The sequence below is a fragment of the Cryptomeria japonica genome, chromosome 8 (assembly GCF_030272615.1).
Source record: "Cryptomeria japonica chromosome 8, Sugi_1.0, whole genome shotgun sequence".
NCBI classification, from domain to species: Eukaryota; Viridiplantae; Streptophyta; class Pinopsida; order Cupressales; family Cupressaceae; genus Cryptomeria; species Cryptomeria japonica.
Genome location: NC_081412.1, coordinates 558,087,937 through 558,110,455, shown reverse-complemented (window position 1 = coordinate 558,110,455; position 22,519 = coordinate 558,087,937). Strand labels below are relative to the sequence as shown.

The 22,519-nt window shown below is 33.2% G+C and overlaps 1 protein-coding gene across 1 annotated transcript; it reads left to right on the top strand.

Moving 5' to 3' along the window:
• The first annotated feature begins 14,727 nt into the window (after positions 1–14,727).
• LOC131067089 (AT-hook motif nuclear-localized protein 24) lies at positions 14,728–17,008 on the top strand. Its single transcript, XM_058002020.2, has one exon. The coding sequence runs from the start codon at positions 15,673–15,675 to the stop codon at positions 16,570–16,572; it is 900 nt and encodes a 299-aa protein (XP_057858003.1). The 5' UTR covers positions 14,728–15,672; the 3' UTR covers positions 16,573–17,008.
• Positions 17,009–22,519: the final 5,511 nt, after the last annotated feature.

Here is a 22,519-nt window from a genome sequence, read left to right as displayed (position 1 = left end):
GACCGGTACGAGAAACTAAGACAGTTACACTAACACAATCAAAAAATTCAACTGTGACTAATGATCAGAGCAGTGAACTTGAAGTTCATAAGACACCAAGGTATGTAATATTAAATCATTCCGAAGATCAAATTATTGGAGTTAGGAACAAGGGAGTTATGACAAGAAGAAGACTGGAAAATGAAGAGGTGTGTCTTATTTCTCAAATTGAACTGGCATCTGTTATTGAATCTTGTAAGGATAAACATTGGTTAAAGGCTATGGAAGATGAATTAGATTAGATAGAGAAAAATGAGACTTGGTCTTTAGTTCCCCGCCCTAAAAATAAGAATGTTATTGGAGCTAAATGGGTTTTTAGGAATAAACTGAATGAGGATGGTCAAGTTGTAAGAAACAAGGCTAGATTGGTTTGTAAAGGATATTCTCAAATGAAAGGAATTGATTATGGTGAGACATTTGCACCTGTAGGTAGAATTGAAGTTGTTAGACTATTTCTTGCCTATGCAACTTACAAGAACTATAAGGTTTATCAAATGGATGTTAAATGTGCATTTTTGAATGGTGAGCTTGAGGAATAAGTTTACATTGAGAAAACTGATGGATTTTCAATGACAGATGATAAAGATATGGTTTACAGATTGAAGAAAGATTTATATGGTTTGAAACAAGCTCCTAGAGCTTGGTATGCAAGGTTGGATAAATATCTTTTGAACCTTGGGTTTATTAAAGGCAATGTTGATAGTAATTTATATTATAAGATCACTGATAATGATATTCTGATTATTGAAGTATTTGTTGATGATATCATTTTTGGAGGAGAAGAAAAATTGTGCATGGAATTTGCTAACAGCATGAAGAATGAATTTGAAATGTCCATGATTGGTGAGATGATTTTTTTATGAGGTTTGTAGATTATTCAAACTGAAAAAGGCATTTTTATCTGTCAAACTAAGTATCTGAGGGAGTTGTTGAAGAAGTTTGGTATGGATAATTCCAAACCGGTAAGTACTCCTATGTCGACAAGTGAGAAATTATCTATCAAGGATTCTTCTACACTGGTAAATCCGACAAGGTATAAGTCTATGATTGGTGGTCTGTTATATCTAACTCAAACTAGACCCGATATTATGAATGCAGTAAGTATTGTTTCAAGATATCAAAGTAATCCTAAGGAAAAACATGAATGTGCAGTAAACAGGATATTTCAGTATTTGCAAGGAACAACAGAATATGGTTTATGGTATTCTAAAAATGATGTTATCACTTTATGTGCATATATTGACTCAGATTGGGCAAGAGATACTGATGATGGGAAGAGCACAAGTCTAGTGGAGCTTTCTTTCTTGGAAAGAAATTGGTTTCATTGATCAACAAAAAAAAGTCATGCATTTCTTTATCTACTGCAGAAGCTGAGTATGTTGCAGCAGCAACTAATTGCACTCAAGTCTTGTGGATGAAGCAAATTTTGAAGGATATCAGGGTAAAATGTAGGGAACCGGTAGTTATCTACTATGATAACTTTGCAGCTATTGACATGTCTAAGAATCTGGTATTTCACTCTAAGACTAAGAATATTTCAATAAAATATAACTTTCTGAAGGACAAGGTAGAAGAAAAGGAAGTCAAATTAGTTTATGTGAACACTAAAGAACAGATTGCAAATATATTCACTAAATGACTGTCTAAGGAATCATTTGAGTATTTGAGAAACAGGTTAGAGGTTTCTACCCCTCTGGTAGAGACTTGATTGATAAAGTTTGTCATCAGTCAGGCATGCATTATTAGAGACATTATTCATTTCGGCACTGATGAGAGGTGCTACTACTCAAGTGGAGTAGTCAGCTTTGAGATTCAAAGGTTTACATTATTTCTTTGGTATTTTTGTCAGATTTCTGGCATTGATGTCAAAGGGGGAATGATATTGATATGAAAGTCATTCAGAGATATCATTCATAGGAGGAGAGCTATTGATATTCAGGAGATTGTTGATTTTCTTCCATGTTGGTATTATGGATGACTTTGTCATGTCTTGCATTGGTTTTGTCATTGATTTCAACACTTATCTTCTTGGAGGTCTACATTATGTTCATCGGTATGGTTAGTGGCTTATGCACAGTCACCGATATATGTTCGCCGATAGGTTATATGGTTCACTGATAGCAATGATAACTTGGAGATCATTTAATTATGTCAAAGACATGGATTGGATGTTTGGATTTAGTGTTTTTCTTATTGGTGTAATCGGGTTGACAGATTTGCATTTACTAGCAGATAGGTCTAGGTTATGGATCGGTACATGATATCTATTCTAGATCAGCACGACACATTATGGAGATGGTTTATTGATTGGATAATGTGGTAAATGTATTGAGCCGACATGTTGTATCGCATCAAGACTTATTTATAATTGATTTAATTGTAATATCTTTAGTGAGCCAACCTATACATTTGGTCTTAGGTTTTGTATATATGATTGAAAGATCTTATTGAACATTGGGATATAGGAATATGGTATGAGTGTGTTCGAATATTGAAGAGAAAAAATAAGCAGATCCTTGGGCGAATCACGTAGACATTATTTGAAGGTTGAAGGAAGGTTATGAAGGTGTTTGACACTCATGTTCAAAGATTAAATCGGTAATGAATCTAGCATTGCAGATGCTATTTTGAGAAGTACATTATCATTGGATTTAACCACCCAATTGTAGTTAGTGTGACTCCTATTTTGTGATTGAGCAGTGAGATCTAGGCGGTTGGCCTTTTTGCATGTGCAAACCCCATTTGTATACACTTACTATCTACAATATCATCTGATTGTGGGTAAGGTTTCCCACCGTGGTTTTTCCCCTTATCGGGTTTCCACGTTAAAATATTTGTGTCATGTGTTGTGGATGTTGTTTCTCTTTATGTTTCATGCATTAAGTTAAACTGGTACTGCTATAACTGTTAATCTATTTTACCGACACTTAAGTTTGGTTTACCGACATTAAGCTTAAGTTGGAATAATTTGCATTTGGATCACAATTTATTGAAAACTAGTTTACAACTAATTCACCCCCCGCTCTTAGTTCCTAACAATTGGTATCAGAGCTAAGTCCTCTTTTTTCAGAAGCCTAACAACTTGAGGAGATCTTATGGCAATAAATATTTTCAGGAAGGACAGTCTAAATCTTGATGGAACTAACTATGGTATATGGAAGATCAGAATGGAAAAACATCTTAACTACATTGGAAGAAATATATGGGATGTTATAAAGAATGGCTATGTTGGTCCTACTCTAAATCAACCTCATCCACCAACATTGGCTAAGGACTTGGACAATGATTGCAAAGCAAGAGATGCACTTCTGAGCACATTATCAGATCAGAAAATCATGGGATTATTAGACCGATCTATTGCTAAAGCTATTTCGGATAAATTGGAAACATTGAATGAAGGAGATACCACTGTAGAAATTGCAAAATTGGAATGTTACTGGGTCAGGTATGAAAATTTAAAAATGGAAGAAGATCAAAGAATTTATGCATTTATGGAAAGAGTTAATGAAATTGTTTGAGGAATACAATATTGTGGAGGATCTTTAAGTGAAGATGAAATTGTGTCTAAATTTTTAAGAGCTTTTCCACTAGATTACAAAATGAAAGTGACCACTATTAATGAATTGAGAATAATTCCTAATACATCAGTTTCTAGAGATACTTTGGTTGAAAAACTTTCAACATTTGAGCTTGAAGAGTTTGGTCTTGTTGCTACAGTAAAGACTGAGTTAGTTTTCAAAGCATCATCATCATCATCATCATCTGACAAAAATGATTGGAAAGAACTTTATGCAAAAGAACTTGAAGATATGAGGAGAGAAAATGAAAAACTTGAAGCACTATTTGCAAGGAAGATGCCTAAAGGTCCAATAGGAAGTAAGTATGAAGGTAAAGCACCTTTCAAATGTTTTAATTACAATAAAATTGGTCATATAGCTTCTAGATGTCCTGATAGACATGCAAGACTAAGGGAGGAAGCAAAAAGATCATATAAGCCTAACCCTGAATATCAAAGATATAGATCTAAGAAAAACATAGATAAGTCATGTTACTATGCAGATGAAGGTGTTACAGATGATTCAAATGAAGATCCAGTAGATAGCGGATGGGCTTTTGTTGCAATAAACAAAGATCAACTGACACCTATTATCAAACCGGTAGAGGAGGCATTGGCAGCAAAAACTGAAGAAAAAGATGAATGGATTATAGATAGTGGATGCTCGCATTATATGACTGGTGATAAAAGAAAATTCTTATCTTTTCAAGAAATTCATGGAGGTCTAGTAAGGTTTGGAGATGATAAAGCTTGTTTAATCAAAGGAAGAGACACTATATATTTGGATGGTAAGAATAATACTGACAATGTTTATTATATAGAAGGTTTAAAGCATAAGCTTTTGAGTGTCAGTCAATTAGTTGAGAAAGGATTTTAGTTACAATTCAAGAATGGGAAATACAAAATCATAAACAGAACTGGATTGGAGATTGCAACCGGTAATCAAACTAAAGATAATATCTTTCACTTGAATACCAATAATAAGACATGTTTGATTGCACACATTGATGAAAGTTGGTTATGGCATTAAAGACTGTCATGTGAATTTCGATTGCATTATAAAGATCAGTTCAACTAAGGAAGTAAGGGATTTACCTAAGATTGTGAAACCTCATAATCTAGTATGTAAGGAATGTCAAATGGGAAAGCAAGTTAGAACAACATTTAAGAGCATTACTAAGAAATCCAATAATAGTCTTGATTTGATTCATATTAATTTATGTGGTCCAGCAAGAACAAGAAGTCTACAAGGTGATAGATACTTTATGCTAATAATTGATGATTATTCTAGAATATGTTGGGTTACTTTTCTTAGGGAGAAATTAGAAGCTTTTGAAAGATTCAAGATATACAAGGCAATGATAGAGAATGAAACTAGCAAGAAAATCAAATGTTTAAGATCAGATCAAGGAGGAGAATTTACATCTAGAGAATTTAATGCATTCTGTGAAGTGAATGAAATCAAAAGACAACTATCAGCACCCTAGACACCCCAGCAGAATGGAGTTGTAGAAAGGAAGAACAAAATTATTATGGACGCAACAAGAACCATGTTAATGTAAGCAAATCTACCTCATGTGTACTGGAGAGAAGTAGTGAATACAACAATTTATACTTTCAACAGAGTTCACATTAAAAGTGAAACTGGTAAGACCCCTTATGAACTATGGTTTGGTCGTATTCCTACTCTTAAGTACTTCAGAATATTTGGAAGCAAATGCTTTATTAGAAGAGATGAATATATTAGCAAGTTTGATCCTAGAAGTTATGAAGGAATATTTATTGGTTATTCATTTAAAAGCAAGGCATATAGATGTTATAATAAAAGGTTACAAAAAATCATTGAGAGTACTAATGTGAAGATAGATGAACACTTTAGAGGAGATTCAAGATCTGTAGAATCGATAGTTGAAATGATTATAGATTAGCCAAGATAGATTGCACCGATACAGAGTGAAGATCCAGTCACACCGACATGATCAGAAAACTCAACTGTGACTGAAGAACAACAAAATGTAAGTGGAAATCAGAACAAACCTAGGTATATAAGATTGAATCATTCAGAGAATAAGATAATTGGAAACAAGAATCAAGGTCTTATGACTAGAGGAAGATTGGAAAATGAAGAGCTATGTTTAATTTCTCAAGTTGAACCAACATCTATTATTGAAGCATGTCAGGATGAACATTGGATAAAAGCAATGGAAGATGAATTAGAACAAATTGAAAAGAACAATACTTGGACATTGGTTCCCTGAGCTAAAGACAAAAATGTAATTGGAACTAAATGGGTATATAGAAATAAAATTAATGAGAATGGTGAAGTAATCAGGAAAAAAAAAAGATTAGCTTGTAAAGGTTATTCATAGAAAGAAGGAATAGATTATAATGAAACCTTTGCACCGGTAGCCAGAATTGGGGCAGTTAGACTATTTCTTGCATTTGCAGCTCATAAGAACTATAAAGTTTATCAAATGGATGTAAAATGTGCATTTTTGAATGGAGATTTTGAGGAGGAAATTTACATTGAACAACCTGATGGATATTCTTTGAAAGATAATAAGGATATGGTTTGCAGGTTAAGGAAAGCTTTATATGGATTGAAGCAAGCTCCTAGAGCTTGGTATGCTCTAGACTGGATAAAAATTGTTTGAAGCTTGGTTACTCAAAAGGTAATGCTGACAACAATTTGTATTGCAAAGTTACCAATGATGATATTTTGGTTATTGAAGTATTTGCAGATGATATCATTTTTGGAGGTGAAGATGGATTATGTAAGGACTTTGCTAGCTAGATGCAAAAAGGATTTGAAATGTCTATGATTGGAGAGATAAAAAAATTTCTAGGTTTGCAAATTTTTACAAACAGATAAAGGTATATTCATATGTCAAACAAAGTACTTGAAGGAACTCTTGAAGAAATTTGGTATGGAAAATTCCAAACCGGTAAGTACTCCTATGAGTACAACTGATAAATTGACATTGAAGGATGATTCAACTCCTATTAATCTGACAATGTACAAATCTATGATTGGATGATTACTGTATTTGACACAAACCAGACTTGATATAATGAATGCAGTGTGTATTGTTTCAAGATTTAAAGCAATCCTAAAGAAAATCACGAATTAGCAGTTAAAAGGATTTTCTGGTACCTACAAGTTACAACAAATCTTGGTTTATGGTATCCTAAGAATGAAAATTTTGATTTATGTACATACACCGATGCAAATTGGGAAGGAGATGTAGATGATAGAAAGAGTACCACTAGCAATGCATTCTTTCTTGGCAGAAGATTGATTTCATGGATAAGCAAAAAGCAGACTTGTACATCATTATCTACAACAGAATCAAAATATGTTGCAACAACAACTAATTGTACTCAGGTATTACGGATCAAGCAAATGTTCAAGGATATAAAGGTAAAATGCAAAGAACCAATAATTATTTATTGTGATAATTCAGCAGCAATTGATATATCAAATAATCCGGTATTTCACTCTAAGACAAAGCATGTTTCTATTAAGTACAATTTTTTGAAAGAGAATGTTGAAGCAAATGAAGTAAGATTGGTTTATGTGAATACTAAAGAGAAAATTTTAGATATCTTTACAAAGCCTTTGCCTAAGGAAACATTTGAATATCTCAGAGAGAAGCTTGGGGTAATTTCCCCACTGGCAGAAACTTGAATGATGGAGATTTTAATCAAACCGACAGGGACTAGCAGAAAAATCTTTTTCTAGCTTTGATGGAGGAGAGCTACTTCTCAAGGGGAGTAGTTGGTTGAATGTTATGTTTTTGAATTCTTAACTACTTTGGCATTTGATGTCAAACGAGGAGAGATATCTATGGAAAAACATTATACCTTGAGGGAGGGATATACTCTTTGGATATATGTATTTTGGTTTTGGTTTTTGTTTCTGTTACATAACTTTGTATTGATCTATTTTTGGGAGATTGTTGGTTTATTGGTTTTTGGCATTCTTTTCTTGGCACTTAGATGTTTATCCATATAGTGTTGCCATCAATGCCAAAGGGGGAGAATGTTGGTATTATGGATGACTTCGTCATGTGTTGCATTGGTTTTGTCATTGATGTCAACACTTATCTTCTTGGAGGTCTACGTTATGTTCACCGGTATATTTAGTGGCTTATGCACAGTCACCAGTATATGTTCAACAGCATGTTTTATGGTTCACCGGCAGTGATGATAACTTTGAGATCATTTGGTTATGTCGAAGAGATGGATTGGATGTTTGGATTTAGTGTTTTGTTTATTGGTCTAATCGGGTTGACAAATTTGCCTTTACCGGTAGATAGGTCTAGGTTATGGACTGGTACATGATATCTATTCCAGATCAGCATGACACGTTATGGAGATGGTTTATTGATTGAATAATGTGCTAAATGTATTGAGCCAGCATGTTGTATCGCATCAAGACTTATTTATAATTGATTTAATTGTAATATCTTTAGTGAGCCGACCTATACATTTGGTCTTAGGTTTTGTATATATGATTGTAAGATCTTATTGAAGATTGGGATATAGGAATATGGTATGAGTGTGTTCGAATATTGAAGAGCGAAAATAAGCAGATCCTTGTGCGAATCACACAGACATTATTTGAAGGTTGAAGGAAGGTTATGAAGGTGTTTGACACTCATGTTCAGAACTTAAATGGGTACTGAATCCAACATTGTAGATGATATTTTGAGCAGTACATTATCATTGGATTTAACCATCCAATTGTAGTTAGTCTGACTCCTATTTTGTGATTGAGCAGTGAGCTCTAGGCGGTTGGCCTTTCTGCATGTGCAAACCCCATTTGTATACACTTACTATCTGCAATAGTATCATCTAATTTTGGGTAAGGTTTCCCACCATGGTTTTTCCCCTTACTGGGTTTCCACATCAAAATCTTTATTTCATGTGTTGTGGATGTTGTTTCTCTTTGTGTTTCATGCATTAATTTAAACCAATACTGCTATAAATGTTAATCTATTTTACCGAGACTTAAGTTTGGTTTACTGGCATTAAGTTTAAGTTGGTATAATCTGCATTTGGATTATAATTTATTGAAAACTGGTTTACAACTGATTCACCCCCCCTCCCCCCCTCTCATTTTTCCTTCTCGGTTCCTAACATTCCACAGGGGATACTTGTTTGGCACTTAGATGTTTTTCACATCTAGTGTTGCCATCAATGCCAAAGGGGGAGATTGTTGGCATTATGGATGAATTGATTATGTTTTGCATTGATGTTTTGTCATTGATGTCAACACTAGCTGTTATGGTTGGTTACCAATAGACAAGTTTTGGTTACAGGTAGAAGATCTAGTGTTAGCGGCATAAGAGACTATCTGTTGGACACTTCTAACATGTTTGGATCAGTGAAGTATGTTTGATTACATGTGATACGTGCTTCATGAGCATGTTTTGGTCATTTGTTATTGGCTTGGTAATCAGATGCTATCATACATTCTAGTAAACCCTTACCAGCATTGGTTTAAGGCTCTACCAACAGAGCTTTCACTAAGAAATCTTGACAAGATGCATAATTGATGTTGGTACAACTTCTATGTGGATTTTAGGATCCTGAAGATGTTCTTTGATCGTGCTTCAACTGCTTCAAGACATTTCTTTGGCATAGTGGACCCAGAATAGGTCCGATACCTATCTAGGTAATGGACGAGTATCATGCTAACGTGTACTCTACACATTACCAGGATGTTTCGAGATGATTTATAGATTTTTTATTATTGTTTTGGTCTTAAGCCGACATGGCATATCATTGGAATATGGAGGGTGAATTCACAATACTGGTTCCCACTTTTTGACCAGCGTTGGCACTTAGATGAATATTTTGAAAAAAACTTTCACTTTCCGACACCTATAATTTTTAAACCATTAAGAATTTGAAGATGATATAAACTAGTGATTTTTAGCATCTTGTTTGTAGATTCTAAATATATTTTTTTCAAATTTGTTTGAATAAAATTTTATCGATTTTTCCATCTCCCTCAAAAAGTAGTTTTTTACAGCAAACAACATTTTTTAAGAGTGATGTGGGTCCTAAAACACATAATTTTTTTTCTATAAATGATAAAAACTTAATTCTTTTGAATTTTGGTTTGTAACATCAATACTGAGGGCATGCAGTTGGTTTGATAGTGATATGTTGAACACTTTTTATTTTATTAAGTTTTGAAGTTCAACTAATTATCAAAATTCAATTTTCTTTTTTTTGTTAGAAAGAAAATACCAATACCTAGTGCATAGATATTTTTCAGAATTTTTTTGAATTAGTTTACTATTTTTCCCAATGCATTGAACAAAGAACTTCATGTTCGGTGAAAAAACTACATTCAAAAGAAAAAAAATAAAAATATATTAATGAAATTAAATATATTAAAAGTTATACTATTTGGAAAGTTTATAATAAAGACTAAATACGTGAAAAAAAATTAAATTAAATGAATTAATTTGACCCCCCAAAAGCTAATGTAAAATTGGTTTTTTATCAGCATTTGATAGATGCAAAGGAGACTCCATTGCAAGTATGATTTAGAAGTAGAGAGGTTCTATCCAAGAAATTTTGATCTAAGAGCCTTTGATTTAACTCTCTTTAATTAATTACTTAATTTGGGACCTCTTAAAGCTTAAATCATTATATTTTCTAAAAAATGTATGATTTCAACAAAAATCAGGACGTACCAAAAAGTGGGAACCAGCTTTGTGAGTTCACCCTGGAACTATGTAATGATCTTATTGTAATATCTTTTAGGTGGCCGACCTAATTGGTTTAGGGCTTAGGGTTTGTATAAATAAGAGGTAGAAACTCTTTGTAGAGTATCATGGTTATCGAAAAGGCCATGGTCAAGGAATGTAATGTGCAAATATTGTAATATCATTCAGGCAGAGGAGTTGGTCGATCATTTGTGATCGAATTGGATTCAAAAGAGGATTTAGTCCTCCGACTTTGGGCTAAACCAGAACTGTAATCAAGCATGGTAGATGTTATCTTAGGTAGTTCACTCTATTGGATTGTTGTCCATTTATCTTTAGATGTTTCTAGCCTCTTTGTAGTTAGTGAGACTCTTTTGTAATGAGAAGTACGCTCTAGGAAGTGCGCCTTCCTGCATGTGCATTACCCTAATTGTAACACATACTTTCTACAGAAAATAGGAAGATCAGTTTCTATTCGACCAGTTTCTAACCCTTATCTTATGATGTGGGAGGACTATCTCTTTGTCTTACAAAGGGTGAGGCCAACCACTTTGGAAAAATTCTCAAAGAAGCCATAGTTGATTAAAAAAATTAGGATCAACATAAGAATGGCTAAAAGATATGGATTTGACCATTAAATCTTTGAAGAAGTGTAGGGACAAACTAATAAAATATCAAACCTCCACAAACCAAGTATTATCAAAGATTGAAGAATTTATAGGAAGCGATTCCTCTACATTTCCTGTCTAGAAGAATATTTTTGAATAAGACATATTTATTAGGAGAGATTATGACCGTTACATTTCACAAGAGAACCTTTAATTATCTAGAGATGGAACTCATTTACTTCTCTATTATATTAAAAGAAGATCCACAATAGCCATCTATGTTATTTCCATAATTTATTCACTAATTTCTCCCTTAATTCTCAACTCCTAATTTTCTATGATTTTTCTTCTTACCAATTAATCTAGAAGTATTTTCTATTTAGAATTTTAGAAGCTAAGTGACAAAGCACGAGAACAATGTATCTTCCAAGCAACTGCCTTGGTTTCAAGATTAATATTACACTAGATACCCATTGAGTTAGGATATGGTGTTTTATTTTAGAAGTTAAGACAAGGAGAACAAAATCAAATTTAATAAAGGACAAGTAACTTACCTCCATATTCTATTTTCTTTACATCCAATCTAATATTTCATTATTCACAATCACTTTTCCTCACATTACCCTACTACTACCCTTGAGACAAAGGGTTTGACATTTTCTATATCTTATTGAGGATTAAGATGAACTTTAGAGACACTAACACAAGCCTTTCCACATGAGGAGAGTACACTTGCATACTATTTTGATACATATTACTAGCATCTATAGAGGATTCCATAAACACTTACCTTTAGATAATGATTTCACTTATTCCTTCAAAAATATTCTTTAAAATAGTTTATAAAATAATGATTCTATGATTTTACTCATAAATATTCAATTATTCTAATTTGATACCAAAAGATCTACATGCAAAATTTTCTATATTTTTTTCATAGCCAACCCTCCTCGCTTCCCATTAAATGTTACCCAAAGAGTACCTATTATATTTCTAGGACATAACACTTTACTCAAAATTTAACAACTAACATTACTATTACACTATGTTATTTTTTCAAATCCTTAATGATATTAAAATTGATTTCCCCTCGTATAAATTTAGAAGTATTACTATAATATCATTTTAGTAATAATTTTTTCTTGATATGAATTATTAATGACATTTATTTGTAATGATCAATATTTATAAAGTAAAATTTTACATATTTGTAATATAATAGTTTTTTTTATAGATAAATTTTATTTCTAATATATTATATTTTTTATTGATATAATTTATTTTCTTTTGGATTGATGATATAACTCATTCTTATTAATCAATATTTATTGCATTTTAATTCTATTTTAAAAATAATTATTTTAACTTTTATATCAATTAAATTAAGCTTTTATTACATTTTCAAATTCTTCTTTCTTTTGAATTTAGTCTTATGAAAATATTTCTTAGAATCAAAAATATTTTAATTGAAAAGAAAGTTGAATTTCAATTTATTTTTATTTTTAAAACACATTTGATACTTAGATTTTAATTTATTGTCACTAAGTCATTTGATTATTTTATTTCAATATATTGTTTCAAATTTTGTCCAATAAAGAAGAAACATAAGGAACATTATTATAAATATATAATATCAACTCTAACTTTATAAATTGATATGATTAATTTGTAATTTATTTCAAAAATCATTTATATGTATAGTGTTAAAAAATATTTAGATATGTAATTGAATTTATATTTCCAATCTTAAAACTTATATTTTTATATCTTCAGATATATTTTACTTTGTCTTTTTTCAACAAAAATTATCCTTATTTTATGTCGCAAATAATGTAAAATATTTTTTTGAAGTTAAAGAAATTATAATATTAATTTAAATCATTTACATATTTGATAGTGAATTATAATTTCTATAATAACAAATACTATCATTAGCATCAAAAGTTATTATTTAATTATATGTAAAAAATAGCTTACACATTATTAGTTAAACATTGAATTCATATATTCTCTATTTAAAAATTATAAATAAAATAAATAAAAAACACTTATGAAACTATTTGAAATTTTTTTAAAAATTATAAGTCTAATAAAAATACTTTCTTAAATTTCTATGATGTCTATTAATATTATATTAGAAAGTTAAAATTGTTATTTTAATTAAAAATTAATTATGATTAAACAATATCTATAGATATTTTAAACAGGAAACAATCATGTCTTCAACCATAGATTTATAATATAGGATTAAAAATAATTATCCTTAACTTATAAATGTCTTTATCTTTAACTTCTTGGAAAAGGGATTTTATCTTTAGGCTATAACATGATTTAATAGTATGATTTGCCAAGTCATTATAAAGATTGACAAAGAAAGTTGAAATATCTCATTGTTGTAGAACAATATATTTATTCAAATAAAATAAAGTCTTTAAAACTTTTAAAAGAAACAATTAAGAATAAAAATATCATAAGATCTCTTTTATCATGTTGAAATACAGTACACCATAGAAAACAATTCTCTATAATGAGCCATTCAAGAATTTTGGAATATGCTGCCCAAATTGATCCCTCTTCATTCATAAAATTTGTTAGACCTGCCTCAATCTTTGAAATGTAAGAAGTCCTCTGCCCTTGGAGATTGTACAAGGTTTCAGTATATTTGTACCATGGAGAGGAATGAAGGGTAGATATGAAGCTAAGAACAGTGGTCACAGGTAGAAAGAAATAGTGATGAATAGGGAAAAAAACACTCGACTCCTTTCAAGCACGAGGTACTACTTCACACAGTAACCCAAGCTAATCCCACTAAGAAAAAGAGAACCTGAATTTCAAATGCCTCAAAATCACTGTTATTCATCAACTTTCCTAATAAGATGCATAAACTATTTGGAATGTGGAGCACAGGATTTTTAGCAAACAATATATTTTAATTTCTCAACTTTTTAACGGGTCATTATTTATTTTTTAACTATTTTTGATGAGATCATGATTTCAACTCGCACACAAGCATGACAAGTGAAGGGGGAGCACAAACAAAGCATCCATCAAGCCTCGGGAGAGGGGACCGCATACGAGGTGTCCTGGAAGATCCCTTGAGAATTAAACAATTATTTTACAAATTTATATGCGTTTTCACTGTATTGACTTACAGGACCCAGAGCTTAGAAATTTTTTAAAAGGAAGCTTCTCAGATGCCCACATAATTTGTTGTGGAGAGAGAAGAAGCTGTTGGTGACATGGCTAACAATATTTAATTCACAAACTCCAATTCTATGTTTAGATTTTTTTTCTATTGCAGGTTTGATCCGAAAACTTGCATTTCACATGTGATAGTGGGAAAGCTAACTTGTAGATGAAATAAACATATGTAGGTATGTCATGCCATAAGACGGCTGGTTGGCTAGGTGCAGTTGGAAGTGACTTATTCTATGACACAACCATATATAAAAATGGAATTAAAATTAATATATGGGTGCTGGGCTTTCAGTAATGGAGAACTTACAAGTACCATGAGAGTGGACAACAGTGAATGTGGAGCATATGACACAACTGTATATAAAAATGGGAATTAAATGAACATATGAGTGCTGGGTTTTCTGTAATGGAGAACTTAGAAACCATGAAGATGTGATTTAACAGTGAATTAATAAAGAATCTATTGTTGTAAGAAACCATGAAAGTGGACAACAGTGAAATAAATAAAGAGTCTAGAGACATTTGTTTATAAATTAAGAAGAGGAGAGAAAAGGTTGAATAAAGAAAGAAGTGAACCCTATTGGCAGCAGAGAAAGAGGTGTTTAAAAAAGAGAGAATATGTAGGGGTTCGAGTAGTTTAGTGTTAGATGCAGAGCGAGATGTATAAAAAATGAATGAATATTTAGGGGCTCGAGTAGTTGTGGAGTTAGAAGTGGAGATAGGAGAGCGTTGGGAATCGAGCAGGAGGAGGAAAGGAAAGAGACAAGAACGCGGCCCATACCCCACTTGCCCACGCGCAGGCTGCCCCACTGCCACAACCCTAATTTCTGTCCAAAAGAAACAACCTTAAAAAAAACCATGGTTCGCGGGCCAAAAAAAGCAGTTTTGATTTTATATTCCTATTTGGGCTTTATTTGTTTTGTCCCGTTCACGATGCTTTATTTTTTATTTTTTTACTTATAGCTCGGGGGTGCTGGTCTTTATTCCTGCTGCTGGGCGAGAGAGATCAATCGATGGGATTTCGAGTCTCCCAAGAGTCGAACCTGTGACATGAGGGCAAAAAATTGAGTCATTCTGAGCTTAGCCTCCTCTCCAAGGGCTTACGGCTGAGTGCTCAGGGCTGAGGGCTGAGGGCTGAGGGATTCTCCAACGCATGCCACCCACAGGCTTGTGAGAATTCAACTGGGTATATATGGATTCGATCCTTGGTACGGTGCACAGGCATTCTCTTGCCCTAAAATAGACTCCAAGGGAATCAAAATCAGTGTTGGAATTAAGTTTAGTGTTCCTGGACTCCCAGGGAATTGAAATTGAAATCTCTTCACTTGGGCTCCAAGGAATTGAGATTTCTCTGCTTGGGCTCCAAGGAATTGAGATTTCTCTACTTGGGCTAGATTTCTCTACTTCGGCTCCAAGCAATTGGAATTAGTGGGGGAGGAGAAGACAGTAAAGGATTGTATAGGAGAGGAGAGGGATTGGGTTTTGTTTTTGAAGTGAAATTCAGAACGCAGAGCTGGCAAACCGGTGGTGGACAGGGAATGTGGGCATGCCGGGCGTGGATCCCGGCGGGGCGTCCGGGCACGGGCCTGGCCCAGGCCATGGGCACGCCTCTGCTCATGCCCACGGTATGCAATCCACCAGAGACCTGCAGAACACTTCGGAGGACGAGAACAGCGGGAACAGCGGGCTGAAGAAACGAGGGCGTGGGGAGAACAGCAATACTGTGAATAACAATAACAATAAGGACGAGGGGCAGCACTCAGGAGAAGGCGGAGACGGCAACAGGCGTCCCCGCGGACGTCCACCGGGCTCGAAGAACAAGCCGAAACCGCCCATAATTATTACCCGTGACAGCGCTAATGCGCTGCGTGCTCATGTCCTGGAAATCGCCAATGGGTGTGATGTTGTGGAGAGCGTTGCGACCTTCGCGCGCAGGCGGCAGCGTGGTATTTGTATTCTGAGCGGCAGTGGAACGGTGACCAACGTGACTCTGCGTCAGCCGACTGCGCCCAACGCGATCGTGACTCTGCACGGGCGCTTCGAGATCTTATCTCTGTCCGGGGCTTTTCTTCCTCCACCTGCTCCACCTGGGGCAACGGGTCTGACGATTTATCTGTCGGGTGGGCAGGGCCAGGTTGTGGGAGGGAGCGTGGTGGGAGCGCTTCTGGCTTCTGGACCAGTAGTGGTGATCGCGGCAACGTTTATAAATGCAACATATGAGAGGCTTCCTTTGGATGAGGAGGAACCGCCGATGCAGTTGCAGGGTCCGAACGCCGGTGGACCTTCGCTTCAATCCTCGGGTCTCACGGCATCACAGGTTCAGCAAATGACGGATCCATCGGTGAACATGCCCATCTATAACGTTCCTCCTAATCTGCTCACCAATGGCCAACTGCCTCATGACGTTTATGCGTGGGCTCAGGCCCGCCCACCTCCGTATGTTTAGTACCTGACCTTTCTGTCAGAAACGAAGAACCTGAGGATCAGCCTGTCTTGACCGGGCGGTCACTTGGCTGCCTTGCTTCTTCCCCTTGCGCTTTGCCCCTTGATGATGATGATGACGATGATGATGATGGCAGACCTTTATGAGGTCAGCGAATTCATAAAACTGGAACGAAAAAGGAAGGAGATTTTATGTACAAATTATAACCCAGAGTTGTATTGTGGTTTATTCATTTTTATTTTCAGGTTGGGTTTCGTCATGGTGATTGGGTGATCACCGGCCTGAACATGAGCCAGAAGAGAAAAAAAACACACATATTGTTACCTAGCTAGCTTACTTGCTGCTGCATCTCAGGTGTAATGGAAAAAGGTTTCTTTTGTTTTCGTTTACTTATCCTTTGTAAAGGTTGCTAGATCTAATTTTAATTCAAATTTTCTTCCTTCTGAAAATTTTGTGGATGTATGTCAGTGGAGAATAGATTTTCTTTAAAGTTGCTTTCCTGGGACTGTCAACTGTTACAATAGCTGCAGATCTCTTCTGTTTTTGTTTTTTTTGGCTTTTTCTTTTTAATCATGATGTTCATGATTGTTCTGGGCTGCTCAGGCTTATTACTCCACCATTAATTATTCTCTGTATTAGTATATGTATGAACCATCCACAAGAAAATAAAAGTGGTACTGAACAACAGTGCATACGAATTTACGAATTTCCCAGTGTTTTAACATCAGCAAATAGGGCTTTAACAGGGCCTGAAGATTGGAATATTTTGAAGTTAGGACATGAAAATTTCAAGTAGTCTGCATTAATTATTGAGCTTGGAGATTGATTTAAGTAAGCAGTCATGTGAAGTATTTATGATTTAGAACCTGACAAAGAGCGGAGATTATCAGAAATCTCCTACCAGCTAAATTATAAATATTAACCTTTGTGTACTACTTTCATTTCTTCTCACCTGCCCCGGGAACCAGATAGAATTTTGATTCACAACTACAAGTCTTCTGCTTCATCTATGTCTAATCTTTTCTTGTGGATTTCTTGGTTTTTTCCTGCTTTGTAACTCACTTTCTACATTCAACTATAATGGCTTCTGGTTCATTCTTCTCTACTGTAGACATTCATTTGTCTAGTATCTTCTTTTGGGTTTGTTCGCTTCTACAACTTTCTATTTTACTTTCTACATTTAGCTGTATTCGAGAGCAATACATTCAAATTTAGCAGCTTGGCAGTCACGACGTCTTTTATACCTTTTATTTTTCTCTACTGTCGTAAACTACCAATTTTTATGAATTTGATCTTGAAGTTGGTGAGGTTAAAATTTCTATGGTTATTTTTTTATTATTAGGGAGTCTAAGTTCAAAGGTGGGCTAGAGTAGCAGCAAGCGAGAGAATTTTGTTTTCTTCTTAGAAGCTTATTAGCAAGTTTCAGTGCTAAACCATTTTCCACAAGTTATAATTACTAGAAGCTTTGTTCAATTTCAAGCTCAGTTTCGTTGAACTCTTATCGGGTTTCAATGCACATGTGAATTTTCAAGATAATGTCAACGGCGATGGATTTTTTCCTTGCGTTTTTTGTTTTTTGTTTTATGCTTTTTTTTTTAGCTCCTTCCATTCAGCTCGTACGCACTTGTTTTAAAACTGCTTTTTTGTTTTTAAACTGTTTTTCTAAAGAAAATTCTTTAATCACTGCATGCAGATAACTTATAAGAAAGTTCGTTTGTAGTTTGTTGTTGATATCTACAGCCAATTTCATATGCAGAAATAATTGTTATCTTTCAATGAGAGCAATAGTATCTAGCAATTGTTTTAGGTTTTTTTTTTTAAATGAGAAACCGCTTTTCAGTATAATGTTAGACTTCAATTTATATCTTTCAAATTTGACCTTTAGAAAATCTTCAGTTTGTTGCTCGGATTGGGCTCAGACTCTCCACATCTGGTAATCCATCAAAATCCCATGTGAAATATAGTTGCGTTTTAATTAGGTGGAATCACAAATACAATGCCTTCTAGCTTTTGCTCTCTTTACATTCTATTTTCATGGAATCACAAATATAATCTCTTCTAGCTTAATCTTAGTTACGGGACTAACAGGACATTACTGAAAGCGTCAAATAGTGAAATCCTCACAAGACCTTACATTAGCAATTAGTCTAGAAATGTCAATGATTTCCATAAAAATTGCAGATTCCTTGTTGAAGATTTCGTTCAACTATGATACCAAACACACTACTTTATTTGGTAGTTCATACAAGCCCTATAATTAATATTCTAGTGGCTAAACAGCTTGATTCTTTAGATCATCAGGTGGAATGGTTCCATGGAAGTAAACAACATAGTTCACTAAGTTGTGTATTCTTTATTTTTATTTGGTTATTTGTGTTCAAAATTGGTCTGTCATAAATTCCTAGTCTCTGGTACATTTCTGATCACATTTCTGTAGTAAATTATCTACTGTTGCTGGAGGGGTAAACTAAATTCTTCTGTCATATGGGCATTGGACATCCGCTCCATTGATCATAATGCATCATCTGTATAATCTCTTCCATGCACATCCGTATCACCTAAATTAAGTAGCTAAGTCTGTTAGGCATTTACTCGTAATGCAATCGAAAATCTAGTGTAATTTATCTATAACAGTTAAACCAGTGAAGCTCGTTGTAGTTGCATACCAATACTTTTAAGCTATTAATTACATAGAGGTGACAAATGGGTGTTTTCTCTTTTGCATTAAACCTTAGATGAAACAACCATTATGACCTCGAAAAGTTTTTGACAGTTAGTAATATGACGATAACGAGCTCCTTTGATGATAATACCATTTTTATTTCACTTAGTGACAGTGTACTCGTTGTGCCATTAATGGATTTTAGAATGTGAAAATTTTGAGATTTAAATGTGAAGTAAATGGAGTTAGATATTTTTATCTATTCTAAATCTCAAATGCACATCAAATGCTACCAAATTTAAGAAACTAGCTTGTTTACAAAGGAAAACCATATGTGTTCATGATATTCAACAGCTGCTATTCATGAATCCAAATCTATATAGGAATTAATGCAGTCCAAAAAAGGCGTGATGTCATATAACATAGAGAATTTGTTTCAATTACTGTAATTTGCTGTATATAGTTAAGACTTTTGAAAATGCTCCATCTATAATATCTTAGAGTCTTATAAGATCAAACACATTATCCCTGTCTGTTCATGGCCAAGCATACAGAAGAATGTTTGGATAATCATCTTTGAAACCCTTTCCAAAGAAAATGTATGGACGGACGGAGAACATCATTATCCTATCTCTCTCTATTAAACGCATTCTTACTTAACCTAAATTAAGTATTGAAATGCCCACCTTATCACATTATTAAGGATCAAAAATGAGTTTTTTTTCTTTGTGATTGTTGGTTGTGTACATTACAGAACCTTTTTTCCTGCTTTTTGGGGATTAGATTTTCTGTTTTCTAACATGAATTCGAAACTTATTTTCACCAAAGGTTGGGCTATAACCTAATTGTAATTAGCTACCTTTAAATCCAGTGTTTTTCTGGAAGAAAATCAGATGCCCACCAACTATATTAGCAATAGTTGACGAAGCACCAATATAATTAATGTAACAATCGTTGACAAAGCACCGATACATGGTTTGCGAATAATGTATATATATCGTATCCATGTATATCTATTGAATGTTTTACTACACTTATAGATTATGAATTGAATTACAAGTTTTGCATGGTAGATGACCAATATCACAATTTTTTCTTCTCCAAACGAGACTCATAACATGACATTTTTATGGGCTGACAAGATTGAAACAATATAGTTGACTGCTTCACTGCATCCATTTTTTTTTAAGAATTTGAGGTTGATTTCACATGACGGCTTCACTACTTCCTATTTTTTAAAGGATTTGAGGTTAATGTCACATGTTGGTGGCCTCAATGGTTGAGTAATACGACTATACAATATGCCACTTAGCTACTTATGCGTTTTTTAATTTTTCAAAGTTTATGAGCTTATATGCAACTCATTCATCCACAACCAAATCTTGAAGAGCACGCTCTAAGTTTTACTGGAAACATCTGGAGATGTATGCAACTATTCTACTCAGAGATTATAAATCATATACTATTAAATATCCATATACTATATGTACTATGAATGATATTATTCCAATTGTCTTCCATTTAGAATATTTATACGATGCTCAACCTTGTCTGCTTAATTGAATATGAGCATACAACTTCTATGAGTTCTCTCAACGAACCTATCTTTCTAAAGTTCTCAAGGCCCTCTTTCATTAATTGTTTAACCTACAATTTCATCTAACTTTAGTAGCCATTTCTTATCGTAATTCGTCTGGTGTAATCCTTAGTTTAGTTTTCTCTTAAAAAGTTTTGATAATAAAATATATCCAAAATATGTGAATATAAGACTGTTAATTTATTTTGATATATCTGTTTTTTATTATAATATTTTATAATATTTTATTTTATTTTTCAAACTTCCATATAAATTAAATGATCTACAAATAAAATTGATTGAAAATCCAGAAAAAAAAAAGAGAAGTAAAATGCTATTAGTGAGCTTGGAGGTTTGATAGTTGAAGATAATTAATTAAAGAGAGCACAAAAGTGTGTAAAAATTGATAACTATTGGCATTACTTCTTACATTGATAGACTTTACAATTTTCATTGATTTTCTTTTCAATTCATGTGTGTGGTAGATTTTTAAATATCAAGGTTTTGGATCAAACTTCTTGAATCATCATTATTATAGATAGAGTGATAAAAAGAGAATGTCACAACTATCAATTTTCACACACTTTTCATGCTTTCTATTATTATATTAAGTGTTAGCATTCTTATGTGAGAATATATGCTTGTCACTCTTTTTTTTTTCCATGCATTTTAGGTATGATTCTTTAATAGCAACATATTGATGTGTACCATTATATGCTTGTTATTGGTTATTTTTTCTAATATATTTTAGATATAATTTTTAAATATCAATGTGTTAATTTAGATGATTATTTAGTGGTTTATATTTTCATAATTAATATTTTCAAGTACAAAATAGTTTTTATTTTATTTTAGATCAGTATGAATATATCTTTACTTTGGTTTGATTCAAAGGAGATCATAATTACAATATTTTCTCTTATAATAGTAAAAGTTGACAATTAATATCATTTAGATATCAATATTTCAATTTTAATTTAGATCAAATGTGAGCTCTAAGAGACTCTTAGGCATATCAACATTAAATTTATAATCTAGATGTCAACATGGGAATTCTAAGTCCCATAGATATCAATTTTCTATTTAGGTAACACTATTAGAAGTTCAAGAGTAATAGAATATCAACATTAGATTCTAAATTGGATATCACTATTAAATGTCAAAATTGGAATTGAATTATTCACAACTTAGATTTTAACATTAGATATCCCATAGAATTCCATGAATCACAACTTAGATTTCCACATTGGATGTAACTTTGATAATTGAACTTGGTTTTTCGCAATTCCAACTTAATCATTTGAGGAAGTCGGTTCAACCAATTAAAAATAATATTTCAGATTTATCTAATTAGGTCATTATTTTCATATATTTTTATTAAATTCTCTTTAAATATATATACTATCAACTTTGTTACAATAATTTATTATCATTTTCATTTTGTAGAAGAGGAAAGTGTATACCCTTACACTTTGTATCAATTTTTATGTCACTTTGAATGATTGTCTTTAATATATGTTCATAAGATTTAGTTGAGATCTCTTCACAACTCTACAAAGAACAATAATTTTCATAGACGTTTTGTATTCCAAATAATGGCACCTCTAGACATATCCTATCACATCCATCAACAGTGTAGTCACATACACTATAATAGGAAGTGAATAATTCATATAAGCATCTATAACACATTCAAGTGTAGAGAAATAGGT